The 20,979-nt window shown below is 24.9% G+C and overlaps 1 protein-coding gene across 1 annotated transcript; it reads left to right on the top strand.

Moving 5' to 3' along the window:
- Positions 1 to 56: 56 nt before the first annotated feature.
- Positions 57 to 1,290, top strand: LOC129613689 (tigger transposable element-derived protein 1-like). Its single transcript, XM_055527864.1, has 2 exons — positions 57 to 967; positions 1,176 to 1,290. Exons 1-2 carry the CDS (start codon positions 57 to 59, stop codon positions 1,288 to 1,290), a joined length of 1,026 nt encoding a protein of 341 aa, XP_055383839.1.
- The last annotated feature ends 19,689 nt before the right edge of the window (positions 1,291 to 20,979 follow it).

Below are 20,979 nucleotides of genomic sequence, written 5' to 3'. Positions count from 1 at the left end.
GGAATCACCAAATGTAAATATTTTATATTGTCACATTAAAAAAAGGTGATTTCAGGATGAAACCGTTACTCATTTATCATTCTGAAAGTCCCAGGGCATTGAAAGGGATTTCTAAACAAACAATGCCCGTGATTTGGATGACGAACCGCAAAGCGTGGATGACTGCAATTTTATTTAAAAAGTGGTATCAAGAGCATTTCCGTCCTGCCGTAAAATCGTATTGCGAAAGAAATGGATTAGAACAAAAAGCATTGTTGATTCTTGATAACGCACCTGGACACCCTCAAAATTTATCAGAAGTTCAAACTTGTTTGCCTGTTGAAATTATTTTTACACCTCCAAATACCACATCAATTTTACAGCTGATGGACCACGGAGTGATTGCAACTTTCAAGGCTTATTATATTCGAAAAACTTTTAAGCAACTAATTGAAGCTGTTGACAATAATGAATGTTCCATCAAAGAATTTTGGGAGAACTATAACATCAAGAAAGCCATAGAAAATATCGGTTCATCAAGGGGTGAAATGCAACAAAGTTGTTTCAAAGGATGCTGGAATCGCTTGCTTATTAAAACGATTGAAGATAAAATAATTAATAAGCTACCACAAGTTGTGACAGAAATAACGGAAATAGCAAACAATATTGGATTTGAAGAAGTTGATGAAGAAAACATTCAGGAACTTATTGAAAGTGCTGACCATGGTATCTCCAATGAGGATCTTATTGATAGTTTATTACAAAATCAACCAAATATTGAGGAGCTAACACCAGAAACGGAAGATGTTACAGAAAATATTTTAACGAAAAAATATTTGGAAAATAATCTAGGAATAATCCAAATTGCTTTAGAAGATTTATGTGAAAATGATCCCAATTTTGAAAGTTCTTGTGCTATAAAACGAGGAGTAATGAATACTTTATCACCCTACATAGAACTCTTAAAGGAGAAGAGAAAATTATCAAAGCAATTAAGCTTAGACATATTTTTTAAAAAAGACAATTAAATATGAATTTACCTTTATTTTGTGAAATGTATTAATGTATTTATTTAATTTTATTGAAATTCTTATTTATTTTTTAATTTTTAAATGAAGTATGTATAAATGAAATAGTGTATGTATAAATCAAATAAAAATATAATACTTATATTTTTTAAAAAAATAATATATAAGATCGTATATTATACGATCTTATTATTTTTGGCTTGAAAAAGTACCAAAAAAAGTTGGTAGTTTTAACGCTGTTTCTGTTAACGCTCAACTTCTAGGAACGCATCATGAGCGTTAAACGAGGTATGCCTGTATATAAATTAAGGGGTGATGGAAAACTTTTTTGCATTATGTAGTATTTTTGTTTAATTTTTTTTTGTTCTTTTGAAAATAAAACAACAAACACGCAACTGTAAATTTGCTAAGACAATAGAAGGTTTTTGTTTTAGTTCGAAATTCAATAAAAAATTCTAGCTTAAACTTATGTTGTACATATAAATACAATATTAAAGTTTTTAATATTCGCGAGACTAAAAAAAAGTTTTAAAATGTTCACAGGTGTAAAACAATAATAGTTTTATTACATACCTATTTAGAAACGTGTCTATGCTCTTTGGCCTTTTACGTATACGGAAATAAAATTATAAAATTTACAAGGTATCATAAAAGTAATTTTATTTTTTTTTGCTTTTAAATGCAAGTTACATAAATACTTGTATGCATAATATGTAGAACAAATTTTTAGAATTTTAGGTCTCTAAATTAATTTATATATATTTAATAGATAATTACAAATCAAGGCTTTTTCAATAAAATTTAAAGCATAGCTTTAATTTTATTTCTTAACGCTATTCAGGTGGTGATTTCTGACAGTTTTATTGCAAAATATTATGGCAAAATTATTATTATATAAAATAAAATACGATAAAATATGCGTATTCACAATATAAGTAAGTGATCACAAGATCACAAGATACGAAGTAGGATACGTACAACATTCAAACTGGTGAGAAAACAATTTTGCGTTTGAAAGTATACAACGGAAATTTTTCTATAAAATTTTCTTTTTAGCTAGTTTCATATTTAATTATTAATTATGCTCATTATTCAATGTTTATGTATCTTCAAATTAGGAACATTTCGTTCAAAAAGATTTGGACTAAATTCCAAATAAAATAATTTTTTTTTAAATATCGACACAATTACTTCATTAACTAATATAACATTAATTTATTATATTTAAAATATTATACTAAAATCTGCATAGTATCATTATATAAAAATATTTATAAGATAAACTGAAAGTAAACGCATATCTAAAGTGGTCATACGCATATCTAAAGAAATATGATCTTTTGACCATTTTGAAGATCACATTTCTGCTTTGTAAATAAAATATTTCATAACTCGTAATATTTTTGCTCAAAGTAGAAACAATTTTTATCTTTATATAACATAAATAGATTAATATTTCAATACTTCTTATAGTAAATCGAACTTAAAATATTTCAATTCTGTGGATAAAATAAAACTAGATGTACGAGTATAATAATTTCATAAATAATTTAATTTTGATATATGAATTTTCTAATAAAGGTTAGCAATTTATATGCTAAAAGAGCTAAATAGCTCTTTTTTATGGACACAAGTTTGTCAGTATTCAAATATAAACATTACCAAATGAGAAAGAATTTATTTGCAATGTACTATAAATATTTCTCAATTCCTCGAAAAATAATTTGAATTTAACTACAAAATAGCTGCAAAATTATTGTAGTCCATTCAGAAAATTCTTTTATTCTATCTAGGTAATTTATTTTCATAAATGGGTCAAAAGTATAACTAATTTGAAAACAGTATGTGACTGTTTTAAATTAAGTTTTAAAGTATGGTTATGTTGATTTCGGATACAGTTTGTGTCTGTTCTCTTTAAGAAAAAATATCGAATTTAGGTAAAAAGCAGTTCTTTCGATTTCAAGGTAAGATATTGTTTAACTTTGTGTCTTATACGGCAAACTCAAAAATTTTAAAAAATTCATTTCTTTTCCTTTTTTTTGTTCTATGAGAAACTGTCGAAAATTTTTAGTACTTATATATTATATGGGGATTACGTTCACTTTGTTATGACGTATGCAACACAAGGAAAACATTTGCAACCCTATACAGTTTGTAGATATATTCAAAGTTTTTAAGTCGACCTAAATATGCCTATTATCCCTTATTGAAATGCTCATTCGAGAACTTAAAAATTAAAGATTCGAATTTATTTAGAGATTCGAAATTGGCAAGATGCATATTTTTAGTGCATACATATGGGTATTAAATGTGAGCAGGATTGACCCAATGGAGCTGCTTTGGAAAAAATTTAACAAATATGATCATGTGGAATATTTTTGGAGAGGTATATGAAATCTCTTCAGCTTTTGTTCAAAAACTTTTTAGAACATCGGTCCTTCAAGATCTTTGTCGATGATTCATAAAACACATTTTAAGAAATACTTTTCTTTGGAAATTAAATTTTTTTTGTAATTAAAGAAAAATTACATTTTTAAGGAAAAAATATTCACTAAATTTTATTGTAATTGAATTGTAATGTGAATTTGAAAATAAAATAAAAAAAGAAAAAAATTTTATCAAACTTGATTTAAATTCAAATCCTTTGTCAATAATTTGAGAAAGTATAGTTAAAAATTTTCAATGAATTTAAACAACTTTATTTATTTTTACCAGACTTTTGTTGATAACAGCAAACCTAATTTTGAGAATCAATAAATACTCACATATATATATTTTCAGAAACTATTTTATATTTTTTTAAAAATGCATATTTCGAATAATCTTCGACATTTTTTAAAAAAATCTACACATAATTATGACAATTTACTTTAAATAAGGAAATTCAGCTCTCATAGATAATGTTCGTACATGTACTTGAGAAAAATTCCCAAAAAAATTTTAATAAAATTACAATGTTTTTATAATGTAAATAAATACAAAATTACTCAATTTGACCGACCACAGTTTAATAAATTGCTTATTTAGCACATTTATTATTTTTTTTGCGCATAATTTTGTTCTTAGGTTTACTGAAATTTTCTGTTCACATACGAGAATGCATATATAATAAAAATTGTTCCCGATAATAAGATTGAAGTATATTTTTGAAAAATGAAATTTCGCTCATTATAAAAAAACAAAATATTAAATATAAATTAATGTCGTAAATTTTTCTTAAACAAATGACAGTACAGTTTCCTTACAAATGAGTGGTGGACCAATGGATTAAGTTATAAAAGAATTTTATAACTTAAATTTTGTTCTCTTAAAAAATTTTTACTTACACGTGACATTTCTATGTATTCCTTTTGTGGAGTGAAATCTTTAATGTGATATTTTTGCAATAAAGACTTTAGATTTGATTTGAAAGTTTCAAAATTATCCAGAAATATTTTGATTCTGTGTGATTTCAGTGACGTTCTAGAGAACACTTTGAACAAATATTAATTCGAAATTTTCCTTTTTTTTTTATTTGAAAAAATAAAAAAATATTTTTATTTTTTTTATTTTCCTTTTTTTTTCTTTATATTTGTAATCTTTTGAGGGTTTTATTTTTCCAATGAAAATTTTTATGTGCATATAAGAAGGTTTTGTTTTTCTTTTTTCCTTTTTCAAAAAATTTATAAAAAATTTTTTTCAAAAAAAAAATTTTTTTTTTTTTAATTTTAACTTTGTATTTTTTTTTGTTTCTTATTTTACTTTTTAGTTTTTTTTTCTAGCTCGCGCGTTCAAAATTTTGATGAAAAAGTAAGCAACCGATCAAGTTCTAATTCAAAGGGGAACTAAATTGATTTCTTTTTCAATTTTTGCCACAAAGAATATAAAAATATGCAAAAATATTTTAGTGAATGTTTTTTAAATATAATTGTTATGTGAATATATAGAAAAAACAACAATCTACCTTAGAGACAACAACATTGATGTCGGTTGATTTGGAAACAACACACGATGACGACTCCAAAAAAAAAACTATAAACAGCAAAAAAAAATAATTTAATGGAGAAGGAAGAAAGGATATGTTGTTTCCATTTTTTTATTTTTTTTGTTTTTGATTTCAAAAAAGCGAACATTTCAAAAACTAAACTAAAAATATGGTAAATTTTCATTTACAACATTTTATCACGAGCATGCCCCCTTTTTTCAAATATAAGTTACTCATCGAATTGCATTTTTATACAAGCTTGTCACTGTCTTTACGTAAAATTTTTGTGTATATAATTAGGCATAAATGTTTTTTTTGTCTTTAGTATAATTTATGTTAACATAATAGTTCCCATCCATAATCAATTTGGATATGATTTATATTTCATATAACAATTATAATTTTATATTTAGGTATAAAAAAAAACATTAAACTAGTTTGGAGAGATCTATTGAGAAAACTGTTATCGAATTAAAATGTCATTTTTGTTTTCGCTCATATGATTACCGTATACCTTGAAAACGCCTTGATTTATGCAATTTTTATATACATTAAAATTTTTGAATTACGTATATATGTATGTTTATAAAATCATACAGTATTCTGCTTTATCAGTTTTTAAAAAAATTGTTAAATATTAAGTAAATTCCTACTTAATGTTTTATTGAATAATTATATTAATTTTATTATATTGAGAATTCTAAAAACTGCTAAATATATGATTTGTTTGTGGAATTGAAATTTGGAATTTTATGTAAAATATGAGAATTACACGTCACGAACAAGATTTTATTGTTTAATGATTTCAATTATTTTGATGAGACTTTATGTGAGAAGAATATTTTCTTTTTAACAAAATTGTTATTTGATTTAAAATTATATTTTATAATATTATTTAATTTCAAAAAATAAATGATCATTAATTGCAATAATATGACTCAGTATACTGCCAACGTAAAATTTAGGGCGCTTGCGTTATGACACTTTGAAATTTATTACTAAAATCATATGCAATAATTTTACATACTGAGACAAGTACAAAATTGTAAATTAATTAGCGCAAGATTAACTACTTACATACACATTAACGAAATAAACACATAGTTAATACTCTATTATTTATGAACCTTCGATTTATTTGGTGAATTAAATGAAGAATTATTTGAATATCCAAAAATCATATGAAAATGACAGACAGCAAGCAAATACATTAAGGCTATCCAAAAATTGTATAGTAAAAAATAGAAAGAATATAAAAATTCAAAATTCGTACGTGTATATTTTGACAAGAAATTGAAATGATATTAACAAAAATAAATATTTCAAGGTACATACCTACATAATTGTGTGTATACTTAATAAATATTTTGTTTAAAAATACCTTTATAGTAAAAACAAATGAAAAAAAAAAAAGTTAATAGATCAAAACAATATTAAAATACTAGGATCTGATTATCACTATTTTTTTTTTATTTTTGTTTTCCTTTTTTGTCATTTTTCATATAATTCTTCAAGCTTTTCTAAATAATCACGTGAATTAAGCGTTGCGAACAAAATTTTACGGACATGCAAACTTATCAACTTGTTGTAGATATAAAGCACCTTTAAATTATTTTACTATGTTATTTTTCGTATACACACAATATACACACATATATATATTATAAAATATACATATATTTCATATATTTCATAGAGTTATGTGGTTCAGAATGTAAGAATATATTTGAAAAATATAGGAGTATAAGTAAAGTTAATGTTGTATTGTGAATTCAATCTATAAACAAAACAATATCGAACTTAAATTTTAATTCGAGAGGTTGGTCCTTTAAAACATGAGTAAGAATTTGAAGCTTTATTACTTTGTTGTACTACATACTATTTACCGTTCAAAGTAAACATTATTCGTAGTTTTTATATTTGTAGTTTTTTATTAGTTTTTCATTTTTAGATATATTTATAACGAGAAAAAAAATAGAGTTAATACTCTGTGATACCCGTACGAATTTGTTATCCTATGTGCGAATAACTAATGTGCCATAACTAACTATGGGGCAGACTATGACTTTAAGTTGCCGTATTACCATATTAATTTATGCAAAATTTCAGTACTATGTGTTTTTCAAAATACTGGTTCTGCCAAACTACTATTGAAGTTGTATGGCAGCTACCAGAAAGAGCCAACAAATTTTGGCGAATTTTATCAAGCACATCGGCCCTACTAATATATTTACTTGTGTGAAATCTCAATATCACAGCTTTTACAGTTTCTGAAATATAGCCAAATAACTTTTGAAGTTGTATGGCAGGTACCAGAAGGAGCCAAGTAATTTCAACGACTTTTATGAGACACATTGGCCCTCCTAATATATTCGTTTGTGTGAAATTTCAATACCATAGCTTTAATAGTTTCTGAAATATAGCCAAATAAATTTTGAAGTTGTATGGCAGCTACCCGAACCGGTACCCCGATCATGTCCAATTTAAATAGGGTTCTGGCACTTACTACAATAAATCATTTGTGAAAATTTGGTGAACTTAGCTCAATTAGTTTTTGAGTTATCGTTCGTTCGGACGGACGGACGGACGGACAGACATCAACTCAGAATTTGACGCTGATCAAAAACATACACTTGAGTCTATATCTGACACCGTTATTTCTTAACGTTACAAACGGTAAGGCAAATTTAGTATACCCTTCGAACATACGTTCGTACGGGTATAATAAAAATAAATCAAAATATGTGAGATTTGAAGTATCGCTTTCGTATGACTAAAATTGCCAATTCAAAATGTTTGGAAGTCCATTGTAGAACAAGTTCCAAAATTGGAACTTGTTTGAATTCTACAAACATAGAAGTTTAGTATAACATTTTATAATATTTTATTTTTAACCTCTTATATAAATAATGAAAAGTTGTACAAAATCTTACAAAAAACATTCAATTACCAAAAAAATAAAAATTTTCTAAACCTAAAATTGTATATGCCTTTGTAAAGGTTTGTTTTTAAGTTTTTAATGAAAAATTTTATGCATCACCACCTTAATAGGGTCAAGCAGACGAAAAATTTTTAGTATTGCAAACTGTTTGACCGCTTATTTGTATTCAATACTTCTTTATATACAAGTGTGTGATCGCATGCAATTAAGCAATCAAATACTGTAATTTTTTAAAAACGGATTTCAACTTTTTATCAACGCAATATTTAAATGATGCAATTGTTTATTTGCTTAGATATGCGAGCAATGAGTTTACAATACAAGCAGTAATTGCAAAACAAAAAATTGAATGACTGCTTGAGGCCTTAATATACTACAATAATAATATACATTCAATTTTCATTTTAAGCCAGAGACAGTTTATTTTCTAAAACTTTGACAATTTTTTAAACAAATTAAATGAAATGTGTAAAAAATATTTGCCAAATTCTGTTTTAATCTCTCAAACTATATTAAACAATCATTATTAAACAAACATGAAGTATAACGAAATAAATTTTCAAATTATGCATAGGAAATCTCTCTAATCATTGTTTTAGGAAAATAAAATATAATCATGAAATTAATTTATAGTTTTAGTTTTAGCATGGAACATAAATATTGATTGTATATTGGGCCAATTATGTTATAGAGTTTAAAAACAAAACCGAATAAACAAAATTATGTAGGTTGTCGGGATATTTTAGGATTTATTATTTTCGTGATTCTACAATAAAATCAAGAAAAAAAAATAGGAAACTAAAACAAGAACACTTCAAAATCAAATTCACTTAGTTTACAAGCATTAAATCAATATGTGATATAGAACATTACAGGGTAATAAAATGGAACGATCTTTTAATATCAGGATAATATATTATAACTTTTAAGCGCTAATTTATATATAGTAATAAGAGGATAGAGAGAATTAAGCGAAGAAGTCTGCATAAAGGAGGCACATTGGGGGTACATGATACAAAAATACTTAAGGTGCTTATAATTTCCACCTTTCAAATTTTATACTCAGATTTAGATATTGATAATTTTCAAAATCATCTTTCCGGAATTTAAAATACAAAAATTTTGTTAGCCAATTAACAGAAAACATGTGATGAAATCAAAACGACAATTTTGTGAAAAAACTTATAAGCAGATTTCCAATACAATTTTTAAAAAACATTTTTACGCAACTAAAATATTTTATATTTTGATCTTTTACCGTGAGAGGGATGTTATACAACATGGAATTTTTAATTTATAATGTCATTTCAAAAACAGACAATTTTTATAAGTATTTTACATGAGTAAAAAAACTCATGCAAAATACTTATCTCACTTACGTGTAGATACAAATAAATTTTTTTGATTATGGAATCGAATGCGAAAGTTATTGAATTTTCTTATAAATATGACTGTTTGTCTAACAAAAAAATATTTTAATTATAATTAGTATTATAAAAGCATTAAAATTATTATGGAATCTATATTTGATCAAACTATTCAGAGAAAACGCTCAACCGTATATCATTATTATGACAATTTGAAGTTTACACTCAAAATCATTTCAAGATAATTAACGTACATCACTCTTTATATAAAACATCAACATAAGGCAGCTTCAGATTTTTATGCAAATGTGAAAATTCCTTTAATATATTTTTTTACTTAATTGCGTTTAACATATCCGAGAATTATTGTAATTGGCTTGCCAATAAGTCAAACTAGAAAATTAAATTTTAACTCTGTGTATGCACACATAATAAGAAGTCAATATGTATTTGGTTCAATGCCCAATACGCTATTTACCTCAATATATTACAATTTCAAACGGTATTTAAGGATTATGTTTATACAATTATTAAATTTTTATAAAGTAATATAGTGGAAAGATATTAATGGCATAATTTTCTGTGTTGTCACAAAAGTTTTGAATTCACGAAAATTTTCAATAAAAAAGTAAAATTCTTATTTTTGGCAATTTTATAACAATATCCTTAAAGCTCTAATATTGTATATCCTATTTTATAACCTTTTATGTAAACATTTATTTATGCATATCTATGCGTATTTATGTTAAATACAATAATGTATAATATTATGTATACATGTATGTAAATATCTATTATTTCAGGAATATTTAGATTTTCCTTATATTTATTATCTAAAACACTATAACAATGAACAAATGGATTTAAAAAAGTTATTGTTTTTTTACGATTATGAGTGCTTCAGATTTTTGAGTTCATCGAATTAACAATGTCAAAATTTTTTTTCGTTTCCAAGGACTACGACATTGGTGACTTACTAAAAAGGAAACGGTATATAAAATAAGTATAATAGTCATTGAAAATATTATACAAAAAACATATTTTTATATTTCTATATGTATACATATGTACAAATATATATGTACATATTATGTATTTTTAAAACAATATCGAAATGCTCCTAATTTATAAAGATGTTATATATTAACGGTTACATATGAAGCATAAATTATTGTAAAGATGTACACATTACATTATATATAGGATATTTTTATGATTTACATACATATTTAATTTATATTCAAACATACTTATGTAAAATGCTTGAATAGTGTATAAATATATGCATGCAATTTTGTATATGAGAGAATTTAGAAACGAAAAAAATTCTGATTGTGAACAGCGTATTATAGACCGCATATTATACCCATGTATATTTTAATTTTTCAAATTTACTAGAAAGTTTTTAATATAAAATTTAATATACGACAAATGAATCCTACAATTTGATATACAATACATGAATCACATATACAATACATGTGGATAGATTCGATTGATTTTGTCTTAGCAAACAACGCTCAAATTTCAAGAATTACAACACAATAACATTCTAGAATCTACCCTAATCTGCGATAAGAAGCCAGAGATTTTAGTAAAATTACATTTTAATAAATTTATGACTTATCTATAAGTATTCTATATGTGAAGTAGACAAATCAATGTGGAATCGCTAATAAATTTGACAAAATTATTTTTGGAAAAAATTCATTTAACAAAATCTGGTCATGACTAATCCAAAAATAAATTATTTATCGAAAATATGTATAGTTCTTAATTCCACAAATCGAGCCTAGTTTTCAGGTTCTTCAAATATTTCCGAAAATTATTTGAATTTTTCGAAATGAAATCTTTAGTTTTATTCGAAATTTCTAATATTATTTAAACAGCTTTGATTTATTTCCAAAGAAATATTGTCTTCGATCGGATAAGAAAAATAAATTTCGCCCCTTTGTAATAAATATTCAGTTTCTAAAAATACATTAAAAATTGAATGAACCACCATCATCATATTTATATGAAAATCTAATTTAAATGTTCATCCAAATCCTTTTGTGAAACTCTAAACAAAAACTAATTTTCATTTCTGACAAAGTTTTTGTTTTGTAAAATTTGATGTTATTGCAATACCTCTCTTGCACATGATACAAAAAAAAGTTTATCCGCTCCTTAAATTGTATTTTTAATATTAATTCATTTTTGCCACAATTACCTAGATATGTTAAACCGTTCAATGACTTCCACCATAAAACAAAGAAGCAAAAATAAAAGAAAAACAAAAAACAACATGAAATATTATAAAAAGATGAGTACTTATAAAAATATCAATAAAAAACTATAGAAAATCGCGGTAGTTCTTGTAGAAGAGTTAAAATAAATGAGTACAATTTAAAATATACTTGTCATTTTCGCTTATATGGAGTGAGTCGATTTTTATTTAGAATTTTTGGAAATTGAATGATACAAAATTATCATGTCAATTAATTGCTACTTATTTTATATTTTTTTTATATAAATAAACTGTATATACATATGTACTTGGTTTTTTATTATATAACCTTGGAATGAATTCTTAAAATATTTTATTTAGATCAGCAAAAAAAAAACCAAAAATAAATTCTTCTTTGCATTTTTATTAGTCAAATTTGGAACATGTTTCCAACAATAGATTCTTGCAATAATCGTAACTATATAATACATAATTTTCGTACATTTTTCCATTTCTCTACCCTCATTTTTTTTCTTTCATTATGTACATTTATTAATTTTAATATTTGAATTTAACTGTTAAATACCAATTATATATTATTATTATTCAAATGCTTCGAACACATATTCAACGTTGCTGAAATTATTTTACAAAGTATTCCCAATTGAAAAATATACAAAAACAGTGCTTAATTTCTTATATTCCGAAGTATTCCGATCCGATTGATATTATGTACATATTCTTTTTTTTTGTTTAATCTTTTAGAATTCTCATTCTTTCATTTTAGAAATATTTAATTGTAATTATTTTTCATTAATTTTGAAAAGTTCTGATGAGTTAAAATTTTCAATAATTTTTTTCTAGCGAATTTACTAACCGGTAAAAGCACCTTTGAACGTTAAGCATTCAAATTAAATCGGTATCCTGACGAGGCAGTATAGGCTTAGTGGCCTTAGGAAAATTGGCGTAGAAAGTGAGCGCACGTTCAGAATTTGTGGATAGAAATATAGATATATATATGGCATATTGATTCTATAAACTAACTTGAGAATATATTCGATAATTCTGTTCTTACATACATCTTATGTAAATCATATTCGATAAATCAAAACTACAAAATCTTCAAATGTATCTAACAAAAAGCATTTTTAAAAATTTGAAAAAGAAAAAGACTTAAAAGATTTGATAAGAAACATGCTGTATATTAACGAATTCAGCATAAAATTCAATCAATTCTTAGTCCATTCAATAATAAGTAAATAATAAAAATTGAATGGCTTTATTGAGTTCTTCCTATGGTTCTAAAAATATCAATTCAAATTTCGGAAGAATAGTACAATTTTTTTTAATTGGATTCATTTGAAAAATAATCTCATAGAGTAACCGGGTTTAATGTTTATTATAAGCACGATGCTTACAGTACATTCATATGTGAAACATACTTGCGCCAAGGTTATAAATACTGTGTAAACCTTATCTTTAAAAAAGTTCGAACAAACAAAATTTTATAAAAAAATTGCAATAAAAATACAAAAAGTCTAAAATTATTATCAATGTATAGCAAACGCAATTGATGAGCTGTCAAACTGATTACAGCACTAAAACTACACAAAATGTAAAAAAAAATATCAGTAACCAGATGAAAAAAAAATTCATTCAATTCGATTTAGAAACAAACCATAACTGCTATTCAAATAGTTTTTAATTAATACTCGTATAACATAAATACGATTCCCCGAAAGGCTGTGAAAAACAAAGTAAGTATATAGCCCGTTATAGTTTCCGAATGAATTTTCGAACAGTATAAAAGTAAGTTTTTTCGGTGGTTCTCCCCAAATTCTACTTTACCGGATAAAGTGGAACTAAAAGAGCTTTAAAAACAAATTCTCATAAAACTAACACTATAAAATATTTTGTTAAATAGAATGCTTAAAAAAGCACATTTCCAACAAAATTGGAGAAAAGTGTGCTTATTATAGTTTCACATTCTCCGTCCGTTCGCATGTCTATTTAAAAAACCTATACATTTATTAAAATAGTTGCCGTATTACCATATTAAGTTATGACAAATTTCAATAGTTCTTAGAAACTATTGAAATTTACTGTAATTTCAACAGTTTCTAAGATTTGGCCAAACAATTATTTAAATTGTATGGCAGCTACAACAAGGAACTCGATATTAAAGCGTCAATAATTTCTGAGATATAGCCAAAAAACTTTTGATGTTTTAGAACTACTATGCAAATTACTGCTTTGATTACATGTAATCTAAATAGTGTTCCGGCAATTACTATTATCAATCATTTGTAAATTTGATGAGCTTAACTCAATTAGTTTTTGAGTTATTGTTGAGAGGAACGGGCAGACGGACAGATGCGGATAAATCTACTCAAAATTCAGCACTGATCATAACTTATCCTTATGTCTATATATATCTAAGACCATTCTTTCTTAACGTTTAGCAAACAGTAAGACAAAGTTATAATACCCTTGCAAATTCGTTCGCACGGGTATAAAAAGATTTTTTTTTCAAGGGAAATGTGCTACTTCACGAAACACTTGATCCTAGTTTATTAACTACTAAAATATTAGGAATGAAAATTAAACTATGAATAGATTGTAAAATATGCTTTCTTTTTAAAAGCTTTTTGTGAATGGCATTATAAGCAATAATAATTTTCAAAATTAAGAATATATTATACTTTTTATAGAAAAAATAGTAGCTGCTTAGCTACCACTTCAGTTAAAAATAAAACATATACAAATGTGGTTTCGGTATAATTGATTTTGTAAGTCAAATGTATTTTATAAATTTATAATAAAGATGTATTGAATATTTCCGTATAATAAATTACATAATCAATTAAATATAATTAAATTATATTTTTTTGAAATTTGTATAAGTTAAAAATAGAACAAAATGAGTTATTTGCGCTACATAAGTTCAAAATTTGAAATTTATTAAAAGTAATTAGGTAAAATTTTATAGATTAATTAGTATTTTCAATAATTACATAACTTATATAATATAATTTACATAATCAAGATTTAAGCTTTAAAAATATGATTTAATTTCGTCAATTAGACCTCACGATTATACCATTTGACATATTTAGGTTATTTTCTTCGAAAAAGAAATGTGCGAACAAGTATCTCTAAATTGGATCCTTCAAATGGACTAAACATCTAAATCTATATTTTATTATCAACAAAAAGAATTAACTGTAGTTCCTTCTACGTTTAGTTCCCTCTTATTATTATGTACATTACAAAATAGAAATGTTCTATTTTATGCTCTGATTCGCAGAAAACATGCAACTTTAATCCATCACAAATTTTCTTAAATGACAAGCAAAAGAAGGTAATTTTTTGTATTAACAGGTTTCAAGATTTAGTTACAGAATATAAAACCGGTTCGGTTTTAATTAGTGTCGCAAGTATTATTCGGAATTTTTAGTATAGTTTTCAAAATAAGAAAACAATGAATTCATTTTCAAATAATTCAATATTTGTAAAGTAAATTATTTAATTATTATTTTGTACAACTCGCATTTTTTTATTTGCTTTACTGTGTATTCAATTCGACTTATTTATATTTATTTAACACAGTTATTTTCAATCTATTAATGAATTCATAAACATATTATTGTTTTATTCTCATTATTGTTTTGGAAAATTACTATATGATAATAAATGAACGTGATTTAAGGGTTGTATAGATGAAAAAGTTTAAAGCATTAAAATAAATTAAAATGTAAAATTTATAAAACAAATGCATAATATGTACACGCATGTGAATTAAAATGCAACGCTATATGTAATGGTTAGCTTAATATAATAAAAAAAATATAACTTTTTAGACATTCAGAGAAGGAAGAGTCAAGAATTCAAAAGATGCTCCTTTTTATCTTCACAAATCTCTAAAAATAAACAATTTTATTGCATAAATACAAACCAGGTTAGTACAACTAAAGTAAATCAAACGAAAGAAGAGTAGGAAAAACCATTGCGCAAGGATAACAAAATAAAGGAAGCTTTATAAACAAAATCGTCTCAGTATTAAGAAAAATTAAAATATTTTATTGATATTATAATATTTATAAAATTATACTATCTATAAAATATTTTAATTTTTTCCATAAACACAATCAAATTTTATTGTAATGGTCGCTCTATAACTAAACTACAGTTGCAAGATATGATCATGTAATCATGAATTATTGTGTGGCAGCTCCTCCAGTAGTCGGTTTGACTGAATCCATTACCTTAAGCAATTTGTTAAAATTCTCATATTTTTAAATAAATTTAACACGTTTTACTGCAAAATAACTATGAGGGATAGAGGAATGGGTTAACTTTCAGATATCATCGTTGCGCATAAAAAAAAAACAAAAAATTCCGCGAAATTTCGAGTTTTGCAAAAAGAATTTCAAAAAAAAAAAAATCTGATGTGGTCAGCACTTAACCGACCGCATTGTGTATTGTCTAGTTAAATGAAAGTGTTACAGAATATTATAAAAATGTCTGTTAAATACTTCTTTCCAATTCTTAGGACATTAGTAAGCTTATAGTTAACATACTTAGAAAAATGTAAATTTGGCTCTTAGTAGAGTTTCGCTTTGTGCTACCCGAATTCCCTGAAATGCTCGCCAGTTAGTTTCGGTAACAACCAGAACTCAAATATCAAATTTCAAGAAATTCCATCAATTTGTTCTGTGGATATGGTGAAAAATGTAAAATCGGCCCGCAAATCAGTTCTCGAGCCCTGATCTTTCCAAAAAAGTTATATGTTCATTGCTTTAATATGAGGAATTCATATATTAAATTTCAATGAAAGCGGTTGATTATTTCTCTTTATATACACAAAAATGTATATTTGGCCGCCCAGTTGCTGATGTCTGATTTCTTCCAAAAGTTAGGAATTTTTGCGTATGATCGAGCAAAGCTTATATATAAAATTTCAAGTAAATCGGTTGAATATTTTCTTCAAAATGTTCAAAAATGTAAAACAGGCCCGCTAAAAAGTGCAGTTCCCGAGGCCTGATATATACCAAAAGTTGATCGATCCGTGCCATGGTGGAAACAAACTTACATATAAAATTTCATCAAAATCGGTTCAGCCGAACTTGAGATACACGCGTGCACACACAGACCGACAGACCGACAGACCGACAGACGGACAGACGGACAGACCGACAGGTTGCTAAAAATAGTTTATTTACACTTCCCTACTATGGAGAAGTACGTTCCCACCGAAAACTCGATATGAAAAATTTGTTGCCATCACATAACCTACCTATTGTTTACACAATACGGTCGGTAAAAACAAAAATTCTGAGTTTAACGAGCTTTATCTCGAAAACTATGGCTCGAACAAATTAATTGTAAGACCAAAAATAAAAAACAATCAATTGCCTGTAAAACAAACTCCTAATAATAAGTCCGAAGTTATATGTTTCCGAAATGATAAGCATTTATTTATATGCAGAAAAAGTTCTGTACTGAAAACGAGTATATCTGCACCGCCCCAAACAATTTTTGCTGGAAATTGATGAAAGAATCATCCCTGAAATTATTTTCCACCATGAATATTATATTAAAATAATATTTAATAAACCATGAATTATATTAAAAAACAATTTGTAATTATTTTCAATATTTATAGCAAAAAAACTTTTAGCTGGACTTTGAACTAAAAATAATTATGTATTAAATATATGGATGTGTGTTTGAACGAATTTTGTACACAAATTCTGTTAGAGCTATGTGTTTGTTAATTTAGTTTACTTTATACGTATATAGATACACATATTATGCCATATATATACAAAAGTATGTATTATATTTATTAAAATGGCGCTAAAAATTTTTATTAAAATTAATTTTTTAATTGCGTACAAAATTTTATTAGCTTAGCCTGTGTATTGTCTTTTATTGTATATGAAATTTAAAAGTGATTATTCACTTTTGTAATATTATTAACCAAAATAATTTCGGATGAAACAAATGATTTGCTAAGTAGCACATTTCCCTTGAACAAGTGAAAATACTTTTTTTGAAAAACAATCTTTTACTTAAATTAGTATGTAGTATTTTCGCTAATATTCTGGAATATATCATAATTTGTTGCATACTTTCAGGATGAGAACAAAATTTAACATAAAAGTTAATGCAACGAAGACATTTGTCGTTAATTTTAATAAAAATTTAAAAAAACTTTCAGTTTCGGCAAAATAAAATGTCGAAAATTTGAAATATTGCGAATTTAGATATACGATAACTTAAAAGGAAAAGTTTTCTTTTAACAAAATAAATTATTCATTGATATCTACAAGTCAGTAATGTTTCTATTTTGTTAAAAACGATGTTAATTTTTTTAAAGAAAAAAACGAATTCATTTCAACAATGCTTTGCAATTTTACAATTTACTAATGTTGTTTTAAAATAAAAGAAACAATTGCTATTTTTCTTCATTTGCGTAATTCAAAAGAGTTTATGATTACGACACAAAAAAATATATTTAACATAGACAGAACCTTCAGAGAAGAGAGGGTTTTTTGTGGGCAAATCCATTATTTGCAAAAAATTTCCGCTTTCAACGTACAGGCAGACAAATAAAGTGAAATTATCAAGTACATTTTTTCCTAATATTGTCGGAAATATGCCAATAATTACATCTATGAATTTTCTGCTGCTCATCTAAATATTTGATTTCGTTCTCGGGATTACTTTATGCTTTACTTAATTAAAAAGTATAACTATTTTGTTGAATTTTGTTTAATTAACTCTTTTAATGCTAAATCTCAAAGCTTTTAGTGAACTACGTTTGAAATCTTTAATTGAGCACGTTGTTACAGCTGTGAAGTTAATTTTGAAATTCATAGTTTCAATCATTCAAACTTCCAGCATTTCAATAGATAAACTGATTTTTATGAGATTGGAAAAATTTCAACTTTGATTTTTATAAAATGCGTCGTAAATCTTGTTTCAATTCTTTTTATTATTATTTTGTAACAATTGTAGTTTATTAAACTTTAAATGATTGTTTATATTTGTGACTGACCCATAATCTATGCACATTTTAAATCCATCATAAATAAGTGTGTATTGCTGCATTCTAAAATGATTATAGAAATTTAAATTATATTTCTCATATTTAGTTTTTCTTCTGATTTTGTTGTATACTCTAATCCTAATTCATACATATTTTATAAGCACAAAAATGAATTTACGTAAATTAAATAAAATAATTTAATCGTGGTTGGTCTTTACGCAAAATCTAATATAGAAAATGAAATTAAATGATAATATATTGAAAATAAATAAATAAAATTAATAAAATGATCAATTAAAAATAATTATCGATTTGTCATAGATTTTTTCATATTTTAAAATTGGAGAAGTGATTGACTTTATACGGTATATTTTTTTTTAATAAAAACTTTGTAAAGTCGCGAAATATAATTATTAAAAATGAACAAAAAAAAGTTTTTGTTTTCTAAAAGATAAGATTGAATAATTTATAAGACTATACATAATTATTTAATATAATGTTGACATAATTATCTGTTATTGTTTAAATCTATAATTTTAAAGTGGTTCATCATAATTTTTTTTTTATATTATTAAAAAATTATGTTTGAAATTAGAATATAAAATTAATTGATTTAATTTGTTCTGCGTATTTGTTTTTCATAATAAAACTGACCAGACCATACTATAATTCAAATAATTTGTTTCATTTTTTTTGGAATTAAATATAAAATGATTATATTAATTCCAAACTTAATATTTAATAATCTGATAAAGCTTAGCCTTTCATTTTCTGTTACTTCGTTTTATTTAAATATAAAGTTATCCTAATAATATGCAAAAGAACAATAAATTTCCGATCTTATGTTATTAGAGATTATCACATATACGCAATACTGCAGAATCAAAACTGTTAAAACGTAACATGAAAAATACAAAATATATTTTACACTACTCTGCAAAACAAAAATAGTTTATATATGATTAAACAGCTGCACTCATAACAATTTCATTGATATAGTCTAGTCATGTTTATGAACAAACTAAATTAGCAACATCTTTTTAGGAACATAAATATAGCGCAGCTTTCACAATTAAGTTTATTATATCAGGCATAGGTAGATTTATTTATATTATTTTATGTACCGTATACATTTTATATTAATTTAAAAAAAATCAAATTTACTTTGATAAGATATCACATTTGAGTGGAAATCTAAATGTCTATACCTATACAGTGATTGTCATTGATTTGGTGAATCACATCCTTTTTATTTGCAAAAGAATCCCGGTAACCGCCGTATCTGCCGAATCTGCCTATTAAACGTGAATTAGACATAATGATTTATAGTAAATGCAATAAAAGAAGATATACTGTAACAAAAATTCACACCTACGCATAGATTACTCGATAAAAATCTTAAAATCAATAAAAATGTTTTGTTTGTGATAAAATAACTTTTGTTATATTTTAATGTCACTTATTAATATTGTCATTTTAAATTTTATAATCGAAAACCGATTGTTAATCGAAAGTAACTGATGTATTGTCGATATGTTATCATACGTAGACGTGTTCAAGTGCTGAAATAAATTTTACACTTTTATAAGTATATACTTTGGTAGTGTTATTTTTACTATCAGTGTTAACGCCTTATCTATTCACATATTGTACGAGTATATGAAGTGTAAAATAAGTGGCGTTTATGTCGAAGTAAATATTTTTATTAAGTATATTTATTACATTCTTTTATAGGTTATTTTTAAGCTTTATTGAATAAATACATAATATAATATATAAAAGAGAAAATTACTGTGTACATGTATTGAAAGCATAACAGTTGGCTTCGATTTTTTTATTTAAAAATCATTTTATAAAATAAATATGCAATAGAACAAAATTGCACAAAAAACGAAAAATAAACAATTAATTTACATTGGCTATAATCAAGTGAATTTCTCTTAAAACTTTCATTTTAAATTTTCATTATAATCTTATCAAAATTAATATGACCAGAAAGGTTGTAAAGGTACATTATTATATGGGTACTTATGCAAAAATTCATTTTATATTGTACTTATACATTTTTTCGCTATTATTAATTTATTATTTATATGAAATGTATATAAACATAAATTTACTTGTAAAAAAAACAAAATAACAAATCAAAAAAAAGAATTATAAATTTATTACTCAAATAACAAAATAAAAATTTATTTAAAACTTTATCTTTAAAAGATTTAAAATCGAATTAATTTTAAAATTATAAATAAAATTTAGTTTCTTTCTAAATAAAACAATGTTACTGGGGATATTTACATTGTGAAGTTGCGATACATTATACACTTTAATTCCTTCTAAAATCATACGCTTTCTTATTTTAAACGAAGTGTTGGGAAAGCGTAATTCGAAGCTGTAATTAATGGAAATTTTTAAATAAAAACACTACTATATATGA

This window comes from Condylostylus longicornis, unplaced genomic scaffold (assembly GCF_029603195.1).
Source record: "Condylostylus longicornis isolate FDR11 unplaced genomic scaffold, ASM2960319v2 ptg000004l, whole genome shotgun sequence".
In the NCBI taxonomy this organism is placed as follows: domain Eukaryota; kingdom Metazoa; phylum Arthropoda; class Insecta; order Diptera; family Dolichopodidae; genus Condylostylus; species Condylostylus longicornis.
Note: the sequence above shows the minus strand (reverse complement) of the source record. Positions and strands in the feature narration are given on the sequence as shown.

Excerpts from the sequence above, each read along its gene's own strand:
- LOC129613689 (XM_055527864.1), top strand. The coding sequence starts at position 57 with ATGAAACCGTTACTCATTTATCATTCTGAAAGTCCCAGGGCATTGAAA. Across the intron at positions 968-1,175 it reads GAGAAGAGAAAATTATCAAA|ATCGTATATTATACGATCTT; the intron begins GCAATTAAGCTT and ends ATAATATATAAG.